General features: G+C 29.6%; 1 protein-coding gene across 8 annotated transcripts in view; it reads left to right on the top strand.

Moving 5' to 3' along the window:
- The window catches only part of LOC137237950 (uncharacterized), a 118,668-nt gene extending 107,051 nt beyond the window's left edge, over positions 1–11,617 (top strand). For all 8 annotated transcript variants that reach the window (XM_067762379.1, XM_067762380.1, XM_067762382.1 and 5 more), the window contains 4 exons: positions 32–59; positions 139–223; positions 280–528; positions 4,216–11,617. In XM_067762379.1, coding sequence (XP_067618480.1) covers positions 32–59; positions 139–223; positions 280–528; positions 4,216–4,418 — 565 coding nt within the window. In that variant the 3' untranslated portion in view covers positions 4,419–11,617. The remainder of the gene's footprint in view (positions 1–31; positions 60–138; positions 224–279; positions 529–4,215) is intronic.
- The last annotated feature ends 520 nt before the right edge of the window (positions 11,618–12,137 follow it).

Genomic DNA, 12,137 nt, shown 5'->3' with positions numbered 1-12,137 from the left:
AATAATAATTTTTTTTCTTTTTTTCGCATAGCGATTGGGTTGATGCCATTACTAAAACGGTGAGTTTCATTAATTTTTGACATAAAAAATTGGCAAATTTTGTAATAATTGCTTTTTTTCTACACGTTTCACAATTAGCTGCCTCCACCTCCTCAAATCGAACTTGTTGTTGACAAGCCGCATCTTATGAATGTCTTACGTCGACCTTTGGTGCGCATACGACGTAAGTTTCATCTAAAAATTTACACAATTTTCATATTTATTGTTATATTTTTTTAGCGGCCACCTCATCGGAGGTCAAACAACGTAAAGCTTTGGCACATAGAAATAGCAGCGGCAGCAGCGGTAGCGCTCATCCAGCATTGGCACATCATCGCACTTTTTATGCACAAAATCCATTGGTGAAAAGTGATGCCGCTGTAGCTATATTGAGTAAAAAGCCCGACTCGAAACCTGCACTAGCTTGTGCATTACCCTGGGGGCATGGCTGGGGTTGGGCTACTTTGCCGAATGGTGTTTGGAGTGGCGGTAAGTTGAAGGAAGCTTTAGATAGTTTTGCTAAGAATCATTTTGAGAAGCGAGTTTTTAGATGGTGTCATAAAAATTTGTTTCTTCTGTACGTGTGTTCTTCACTGAACTCCTTCTAAACAACTGAAACGATTTTGATGTAATTTTGTGTGTGTGTTTAAGACGGTTTAAAGATGCTTTAGATTCACAATTTGGTCCGAGAAGTGGGCCAGGGGCTGACCCATTCCAAATAATCTTATTTATTTTGCGATGCTCTTGAAATTTGGTACAAGGGTACTTTTTTGATAAAGGTAATATTTAAGAAGTTTTTCATTTCGGGAAGTGGACCGGGGGCCCACCTTATCTAAACAAAATATTGTATGGTGCGATTGGCTTTATATTTGGTATTGGGGTAACTTATTATATGAAAATTTTGTCTTTCCAACCTTTTGAAAAAATTTTATTTATGCAAGGAAGGTAATGAAGAAGAATATAGGAAGTTTGAGGGAGAGGAAAGAAAGTGGGAGCAGAAGAGATAAAAATCGTGAATGTAAAAGGGAGAAGATACGGAGGAGGGACAAAGATTAAATTTGGCGAGAAGGGGGGAGAGACCAGTATTAAATTTTTTTTTTTCCAGAGGCTAAGGGGAGCACCAAATGGTCTGCAAAGCAGAACTTCCTGGATAATTTCTATTTTTATTATAACTGATTTCTGGAAAATATTACTTCGCAGTAGAAAAGAAATTGAATCTAAAACTCCATTAGAATTTCATACTTTTATAATCTCGTATGGAGAAGCTATTCTTCCAAACTTGCAAGTGGCACTTCAAAACTTCTTGACTATCTCAGTATCAATTGTTAGCTGCGAACATGCATTCAGCGAATTAAAACTGATTTTCACATATTTACGAGCAACGATTGGGCAAGGTCGACTAAGTGACCTAACATTTTTAAAAGTGGAAAAAGAAAGATTTTAATGAAATGGAATGAGGGTTGGATACGAATTATAAGAAAAATGGAAGATAAAGTAGAAGAGAACGTGATGGATAGTGAAGAGGGGAAGCGAGGCTCAATTTTTAAGGAAGAATGCCAATTTTGAGGCAGAATAGAGTATGAAGGCTGTTCTAGTATATATGTATAGTACCTGGGCGACCGAGCTTTGCTCAGCAATCTTCGAATATGCCGCATAACATACTTTGTTCTACATGTCATCATTAATCAAACTCTCCTCTTTTTATATGTGCATATATTATATATTTTTACTTACCAATATTTGATTTCCTTAAAAAGAGATTTCAAAAACATATCAAACACTAACCGCAAAACGAACTGGAATGAAAAATTTGAAATGGGTAATTCCAGCCTATAATACAGGGATGCACCTTAACGTTAAGCTAATCGTTTATCAAAAAATTTCCACCGTTTCCGTTGAAACACTTCGAAATATTATCGATAAAGAAATTTTCAAGATAAATTGTATCTCGTTTTTAACCGAAACGAAAAGCTTTCGTTAACGTTAAAAACGTTAACGAAAACGTGATACTTTATGTTTGAATTGTGCTGGCAATGCTATAGCCATGGTGAAGCCGTAAGGTGGCAACAACGAGCGCACATACACACACAAACTCTATGTAATTTGTTTGTGTAATTCGTTGGTGGTAATGTCAAAAATACTCTGAGAAATGTTCGTACTGTCAAAATTCATGAGAAAAGTTGCAATCAGCTTGGATAATGCTTTCACCTTTAATGACTCCGCCATCAATCAGCTTTGCCAGCATAGTTTGAAATTAATAATCAACATAAACGATTTGATTTCGTTTTGATATGGCAGAAAACGAAACGAAATAATTTCGTTAATTTGACGATCTTAACGTTAATAAACGAAACGAAATGACTTCGTTTCGTTTATTAACGTTGATTATCGTAACGAAATGATATCGTTTCGTTGGCTAAGCATGCCTGCTATAATATATGGGATTGTTATGACAATTAGTGAAATCGAGAACAAAGTTATTTAGGTCGAGTATCTTCATGCGCCGAATTATTAATTTCAAACATTTTTGTAGTTATACATTATGAAAGTCTCACAATTTTATTACATTCCAAAAACTTGTAAATTTCACGAATGACAACTATGAGTTATGACAACTATCAGTTAGTTTAATTAAATGTCAACTCTAAGCGCCATCTGTAGGTAAGTCGTTAAATGGTTAGATGTCGGTTTCAAATTGAACATATGCCTCTAGTGGTCAACGGCAGCAAATTACCATGGTGAGATATCTTTTTGCTATGGTGAGAAATCTTTCTAATAGTAATCTGTGAGAAATTGCAATTATTAATTTCATATTTGCCAAAAATATGCATTTAAATATATTTTGCTAGAATTTGCCACGGAGCCTTGATATTGCATTTCAATTTTATTAGCGTGTGCGAAATTAAGAAAACTAAGTAATCATATGTAAGAGTTTTTACGAAGGTTTTTAACTTTAATGTTCTCCTTTAAAGCTTTAATAGAATATAAGTAAGTAGAGTACTATTTCGTCTAACTACCCCAACTTCAAATGGCAACCCTACTCAAAAATGTCCCTATTGTAATGCGGAGTGAAATACCTTTCGTTTGATGCCATATCGGCAATGCAATTTTCTTTTTAATTTCGAATAGGTGGCAACCCTAAATGGCAAGCCTACTCAAAAATATCCCTGCTGTAATGCGGAGCGAAATACCTTTCGTTTGATACCCATATCGGCATTTCTCATGCAATTTCTTTTTAATTTCGAATAGGTGGCAATCCTGAATGGCAACCCTACTCAAAAATGTCCCTATTGTAATGCGGAGTGAAATACCTTTCGTTTGATACCCACATCGGCATATCTCACGTATTTTTTTTTATTTCGAATAGGTGGCAACCCTAAATGGCAACCCTACTCAAAAATGTCCCCATTGTAATGCGGAGTGAAATACATTTCGTTTGATACCCATATCGGCATATATCATGCAATTTTTTTTTTTATTTCGAATAGGTGGACACCTTGTGAAACATTCTGAGCGGCAACACCTAGGTAGAAAGTCTTAGAAAGTGATACATTATCTCTGTGCCAAATTTCATTTAAATCGGTTAATTCGTTCCGGAGATCGTTCGGCTATACAAACATACAAATATACAAATGTACAAGAATTGCTCGTTTAAAGTTATAAGATAAATGTATATGTGACCCAGTCTATGAAAAGGTGGCTTATGACTCAAAAAAGAAATTGCGATACACAGCTGTTAAAGATAAACAATGCATTTCTTCAGTTTCTTAGTAGTTTTTCTTTTGCATTACGAACAGTCATGACCAAAAGGCGAAGCACAAACCAGTTTCTGACCGATATTTTGGCTCTATTGCTATCGAAAAAAATGCTATAAAAAAAATCTGAGGATGCTTCACCAGCCACCGAAGTGGCATCGAAGGAACCAAAGGCTTCATCGTCTTTCATTTGTGCTCTTAGGACTTTCTAGTTTTCACCACGTTAAAGAGCGTCTCAAAAACTATCGAAACCAGAAAAAAGTGGAAACATTTTTTTTAGTCATAAGCCACCTTCTTATAGACCGGGTCACATATATGGAAAACAAGTAGATTTTATTTGTTCCAAATTTTCGAATTTTCGAGGCTCAAGACTCTTAGAATTGTTTAAATGCTTTAAAATATATTTCATTATCTTTAACAGGCCTTACTTGGTCGCAGTGTGAGGACACTTTTACCCTACACGCACTGCCCACCACACACTGCACCAATCTTGTGGATATGTCATGCAGCGGCGCCGTCTATCATACCGACATTGGAGGCTTCGATTTCCATTCAACTGGAGTTGAAGATCTGGGTGGCGAAGATTTTGATTATGCAATGGATTGTGGTGATTTTATATTTTAATTGAAGAAAAAAATATTAAGCAAAAAAATTACAAACACATGAAAGCATGAGAATAGAGGTATGATAAACTACAGCAGCCAAAAACGCTACACAAAAAGAAAAAAACAAAAACGAAAAACTGAAAAGAAATATAACTACCCCACCCTAGAAAAAACGAGTGCACAAATGGCACTTCAACGCTTATAAGTTTAATAACATAGTGATAGTAATTTTCGTAAAGGCTCAATACATAAAGAGGAATAATGAGAAAAGAAAAAGTAATTTTTGTAACACTTTGAAATATTTTCACATTTTCGCTGCACCCGAGACGAGATCGACCCGTACTGTAATAGGAATTATTTATATTTATGTGTTTATATATAGAAATATTGAATTAAATGTTAACTAAAATTACGGGTAATATAACGAACGTATTTCAGTTGGGTTCTCAACTGCGCGACAAATTCGATTTTTTGCATTTTGTGGTAAGAAAACAAAAATTTTTGTTAAACGCGTTTCGTAGAATGGCAAAAAGGAGAACATACTAGCCAATAAAAACAAAAAAACCATATAAAAAATTAAAAACAAATAAATGTATTTCAATGGATTTCAGCAGATGCCAAATATATATTTGTAAGTTGCAACAAAAAAAGAATTGGAGGCTGCAGGAACAACGTTTAAACACACAAACCCTCATTTATGCGCCAGAAGCACCCCGCAAAGGGGCGACTAAGATGGGAATTAGTATTTCTTATGTGTATAATGTAGGGATGTTTACACACGACGTCGTCATAGCTGTAGTTGACATTTAGCCAATCATAGAGGATACAGGAAAACAAAAAAAAATACAAAAAAATTAAAAAGATAATTAAAACAAAGCTAAAAATGAAAAAAAAAAAATAGCTGAAAAAATTAAAAAAGAAAAAACAAATAAGTAGAAAGTTGAACTAAGAAATGCTACAATTTCAGAATAGGAAAAGTTTATTTTTATGCGTATGTGTATAATGAAAAAAAAAAATAAAATAATAATAATAATAATAATAAAAACAAAAAAGAGAATCACAATGAATTTAGAAACAATAGTGCAGTTTGCGAGAGAAACTAAGAACAGTTAAGTGATATATGTAAGCTAAAAACAACAACAACAGAAAGGAACTCATAGAAGTTCTTTTTTATGCTGCCCAATAATTTTGAAAGTAATAAAAAAGTAGTTATTAATAGCAACAAATAAAAATTTCAAATATAATATAAACCAAAGAATCGTTGTACACAAAGAAACGCCACCAAGTAACAAGCAAAATAAAAACAAAAACATAAATACATGCATACCGTATAAGTATATATGTTTGATTGACAATGTATGTACATTTTTTTGAGATGCCGAATTGATTATTAGATTTTTTAAATGATTTTTTCGATTTTTTACTGTTTTTACGTATCGAGAGATAAAAATTAGGAAAAAAAAACAAAAGCAAATAGAAAAAAAATTATTTTAGCAAACAAATTTATATGTAGGCAGAATCATGAGCAACATGCTGGCAATGTTCTCCGTTTTTTTTAACAAAAAACCAAATCAATTTGTCAAGTTTATATAGCATAATGTACTTAGAAATAGATTAGGAAATGTGCAAACAAAATTTTAGTTGTTTGTAGAGCAAAAAAAAAAAAAAAATCAATAAATCGTAAAATACTCGAACGTATCTAAAACGCGAAGAAGTATATTTACAATAATATAAAAAAATAAAAACACTTTTGAGGTATATAAAACATGAGCAAGCAAAATATTTTCAAACACATAGTAAACATAAAAAAATAAAAGCTATAGCACAACAACGTTCTTAAGAAAAAAAGTCATATATACTTATAAGTAGAAATCCAGCGACAATGAAAGCCAAAGAGCCAATCGACCAGCTAAAAATTCAGCAAATATCAATTTTTTTTATTTTACAGCTTTTTAATAAAATTGTTCAAAACATCGAAGGAAAATTTTATTTTTCTGTTTAATGTAAACAGTTTTTTTTCTTCAATAAATGAAGCAGGGAAATAATGCCCATGACTGTAGAGTTCATCTAAATAGGAAACACGAAACCCATTTTCTTTCAAAACATTGAATAAAAGGCGGTAAATAATAAAATCAAAGTAAGTAAACTAAATCATGTGGCCCGCGGGCCGAAAAAACAAAAATTTTTAATTAAAAAAATATAAAATAAAAAAAACATAAAATAAAAATAAATAAAATAAAACAAGTAACATAAAATAAAAATAAAAAAAAAGAAAGCAAAAAATAAATGAAATAAAAAACCCGCGATCTTAAAAAACATAAAATAGAATTAAACAAATAAAATAAACCAACACGATAAAAAAAATAACATAAACTAAAATAAGATACAATAAATAAAAACCAACAACAGAAATTAAGTAAGCAATGCAAAAAAAAAAAAAAACAAAAAAAAACAAAACAAACTTAAACAAAGCAACATAAAATATAATAAAATAAAATAAAAAATATGTATATAAAAAATAAAGTGAAATAATACAAAATAAAATTTAATAAAATAAAGCTAAATATGTAAAATAAAATTAAATAAACTGAACCAAAAAAAATAGAATAAACTAAAATAAAATAGACATAATGAAATAAAATAAAATTAAAAAAAATTATAAAATAAAATAAAATAAGCTAAAATAAAAAAAAATTTAAAATAAGTAGAACAAAATAAGACAAAAAAATAAAATAAAATAAAATAAAATAAAATAAAATAAAATAAAATAAAATAAAATAAAATAAAATAAATTAAAATAAAATAAATTAAAATAAAATAAAACACAAATAAATAAAAATGACTAAATGAGAATAAAATAAATAAATTTAGATAAAAATTTGATAAGACTGAATAAAATAGAATAAAATAAAACAAAAAAAATGTAGTGAGGTAGTTAAATGGAATGAAATAAAATAAAATATAATACAATATAATATATTAGAGTAAAATAAAATGAAATAAAATAGAAAAGATTTAAATAAAACAAAAAACATAAAACAAAATAAGATAAATTACAATTAAAATAAATTTAAAAAAAATAAAATAAAATAAAATGAAATAAAATAAATTAAAATAAAATAAAATAAAAAACAAATAAATAAAAATGACTAAATGAGAATAAAACAAATAAATTTAAATAAAAAATTGTATAATACTGAATAGAATATAATAAAATAAAACAAAAAAAATGTAGTGAGGTAAAGTTAAATGGAATGAAATAAAATAGAAAAAAATTTAAATAAAACAAAAACCATAAAACAAAATAAGATAAAATACAATTAAATTAAATTAAAAAAATTAAATAAAATTAAATAAAATAAAATAAAATATAATAAAATAAGGTAAACTTTGTAAATTTTCTCCAATATCAATAACAAAAACATATAAGAAAATAAGATAAAAGACAATTAAAATAAATTTTAAAAAATAAAATGAAATAAAATAAAATAAAAAACAAATAAATAAAAATGATTCTAAATGAGAATAAAATAAATAAATTTAAATAAAAAATTTGATAAGAATGAATAAAATAGAATAAAATAAAACAAAAAAATGTAGTGAGGTAAAGTTAAATGGAATGAAATAAAATAAAATATAAAACAATAAAATATATAAGAGTAAAATAAAATGAAATAAAATAGAAAAAAATTTAAATAGAACAAAAAACATAAAACAAAGTAAGATAAAATACAATTAAAGTAAATTTAAAAAAATAATAATATAAAATAAAATAAAATAGAATAAAATTAAATAAAGTAAGCTTTGTAAATTTTCTCCAATATCAATAACAAAAATATATAAAAAATATATATATAAAACATGTATAAGGCAAAATGGGCATACCTCGCTAATTAAATACGGATAAAATTAAATAAAATAAGATAAAAAATAAAATAAAAGGAAATAAAATAAAATAATATAATATAGAATAAAATAAAACGTGTTATAATAAAATAAATAAACAAAATTTTCGCGATTAATTACAAAATGCGTTGTTATATTTAGTCACTTATATCCGAAGTGAAAAATTCCATTCAACAAAGTTTCTGCTCTTAAATCGCTTGCATAATAAACGAGTAAGTAATAATACTTTAAACTATATTGCTTCGAATATGTGAGTGTGCAGCTTCTGCATACACGATTGGGCTACAACGTTTTAACCTAGTAAAAGAGTTAATTCTAGTTATTTTTTGAAACACAATGTAATTCCAGCCTCATTCCCCCATTTGGTGATTGGCTATTGGCTTATGGCCACCTGCAACTAGTGTTCCTTCCTTTATACTAGAAAAAAAAACACCTCAAATGCACCACAAATGCAGTCAAAGATCTCTTTACAAGTCGCAGAATTCCATGCCATGCACCATTGTTGAAAGCCATTGTATTCGAGTTAAATAATATATATTAAGCCTTCATTAACTTGTTTTATAAATACAATACAGTAGGTTCATATTGAATCGATGAAAGATATAATAGTTAGCTGAGAAAAACTACTGTTTGTCTTATGTTACAGGTACATACTACAGGCTATCCCCTCGCTTGCATTTCTTGATAATATTTTAAAAACCATTGTTTTTAGATTCATAAAATGGTTCTTATCTCAATTCTTTTAACTTTTGTAACTTCTCTTTTCACCCAAAAAAAAGTGTAGAAATCCTCAAGGTATAACGGTTTTTTGGAAGTTGTTGCAATAAGTTAAATACATTGGAAGACTTTGTTACCCCTCGCTCGGAGATGTTGGCATTTCAAATTTTTTTTTATCGAACGGTCACTCACAGCAAGCGATTTCGAAAATGTATGCTGTCGTAGAAAACTTTGTTCTACGCTTAATAAAAACAAAAGACTTGAGACACAAACTCGTTTGCAAAACATCAAAAAAAAAGGCGAGAAATAGAAAACTGAAAAATGCATTGTCGAATAACGGGTGAATTTTTATTGAGAGAAATCCACTTAGGTTTCTTTCGGCTTTATTAAAGAATAACTTCGTGACCAATTCATGTTTATTTTCAGAATTTTTCAAAGACCATTTTGCTTGTTTTCGAATCCATTTGGGGACAGATTTTTTGGCACTTTCTCACAATTACGAATTATTATTATGAGAGACCAGTTTGAAATTAATTGCCTAAAATTTCGGGATCGCCCACACACTTTTTTCGGGATCTCTGATTTCCATTTTGAGATTATTTTTGAAACAGTGTTAAGAAGAGTACTGTCGTTTTTTCCTCGTGGTACTTGAAAACCGGGATAAATCCAAAAAGTTAATAATGTTTCAACAAAATTTTTTCGAGACTGATTCGGGATTGCTTTAAGATAATTTTTGAGAAATTTTGGGACTATTTTGTGGACAAGGTTTCAAAACTTTTTTCGATAAACGGCATCATTGCAAACATTCGAAAATTCTCAAGAAATAATCCACAATAGTCGGAAAACGAACACAAAGATATCCCACGCCAATACCGAAAATAAAACCCAAAAATTTCAGGAACAAAATACGTTCCTAAAAAATAACTAAAATTTTACTTAAAATAATTCCAGGTGGTACCGAAACTGCGGTTTAAAGATTTAACGAAATTAATTTTGTAAAAGACGCCACTATTCTAAAATTTTGTGAAATGGCTTCAAAGCCGTCGGGGAATAAACCCGAACTCGGATACAGTATAGTCCCGATAGTAGTACCGAAATATTCCCGAAACAAAACCGAAACGATTCCGAAAATAGTTTCATAATTTAGTATAAAATAGTTCCAGGCCGGGTCCGAAACTATGGTCTAAAGAATTTAGAAAATTCATTTGTCTCGAGGTATTCGTTGTCTGAAGTTAAACGAAATAACTCAAAAATAGTCGAGAAAAAAATCTAAGCAAATTTCACACGCGCAAAAGAGTGTTTGACACCTACCGCACTTTGTGGTGTCGTTCTATATAAAAAAAAACTTTGCAATTTTTCTCTAATATCAATAAAAAAAAAAAACATTGTATAAAGCAATATGAGCATGTCTCGCTAATTAAATAGATATCTAAAAATAGAATTCAAATTAATTCAAATAATAATGAAAATTTGGATGTTGTTTCGGCCGGGACTTGAAACCAGTACGTTCTGCAGCTTGCTGTTCACGTCTGACATTACACAATACGGCGAGCAGCAGTGTTGACTACAAAATTAGTTTTGATATTAGTCCGAAAACTGTAATACCATACACATAGTTACACGAAACTTTTTCACATTGCACTGTTTTAGTGCTAAATTTGAAAGTACACGAAAAGGAGTTATGATATTACTCCGTAAAATGTTAACGTTCCACTAAATTGTGTGTGTGCTATAATCCCTATAATAATACCGAAACATTATCGAATCAAAACCGAAACGGTACCGAAAATTTTTATATCATTATAATTTTGTTAGTAGTGTGCGACAATTATGATCTGTACTGGTCCAAGTAAACAACTTCCAATGTAGCTCGTCTCTCCATTTTACTGGCGTTACAAGCCTTCGAATCTGCTTGATTTTCGAAAACGATATCTATCTCTACTCGTTGCCCAATTTTTCTTTACTCTGTTGATCTGCGTTCTTACAAACTACCGATGTCTTGTTGCTCTTAAGTATTCTCAAAACAGTCGTATTTAGTCTTATTATCTATTTTCTTTTCTTAAAAGTCTCATATTCAATGCAAACTTTTAAATGTCTATAAAAACACACAAAAAGGAATCTTATATATATTTTCTTTCATAACTAAAAATGGCTGAAATATGTTAACATATAAAGACTAATGGATTAACGAGCCCCAACACTCATCACACAAAAACTGTATATTAAGTACGAAGTTTTTATTGTTAATCATAGCGCGGCCCGTTCCTAGACCATCTATGGATCCCAAAATGTATGAACTATATACCTAAGTATTTTCGTAGAATACAAGACTTAAGCAATTGTCGCAGTGACATTAAAATAATATGTTGAATGTATGTATGTACGTACGTTTATGTTATATACTTGTAATGCTAAAATAAATTTGATATTGGGCTTTATATGTCTGCATATGTAGAACATTTATTCGGATAACAGAAAAAGAAAAAAATTTAAAAAAGCTTAACTGAACAATAATGAAGAATAAAGTGGAGAAAAATGAAGTAAAAAGAAAAAGAATATCTATTCATATTTCCGAATTATTTTGTCAAAAGACAACGCATTTCATTATGCAAAACATGTTTTCGCCAAATAAAAATAAAAAAAATGCGCTTAATGAATGTGCCCTTATAACCATGTACTTAGTTTTTAAACAGCTAAATGGTTAAATCAAAATTAACCCACATTATTGTAAAGAAATCTGAATTTAACAACCGACAACGTTTATAATTAAAGAAAGTCGCTTAGATTTGTCGCTTTTACATCTAAGTTCCATTCATACGAGGCGTACCTTCATAGATGCATGCGGTATACATCATTTAGCGACGATTTCCCTACGCTTCAAGATTTACACACGAAGTTTCATTTAAATCTCAATACTTGCAACAAAATATTTGTTGGATATTGGAAACTAAATAATTTAAACTAAACTCACCACCAAGGCAAAAGAAAAACAAGTAAGGACGGGCACAGCCGAAGACTTCATACTTTCATGAATGGGGCTGAACAATAATCTTATCCCGTTCGTAATCTCCAAATAATCGGATGTATAAGATAAGAAATATATAGTGAAAAGATC

The sequence above is a fragment of the Eurosta solidaginis genome, chromosome 1 (genome assembly GCF_040869045.1).
Source record: "Eurosta solidaginis isolate ZX-2024a chromosome 1, ASM4086904v1, whole genome shotgun sequence".
NCBI lineage: Eukaryota > Metazoa > Arthropoda > Insecta > Diptera > Tephritidae > Eurosta > Eurosta solidaginis.
Note: the sequence above shows the minus strand (reverse complement) of the source record. Positions and strands in the feature narration are given on the sequence as shown.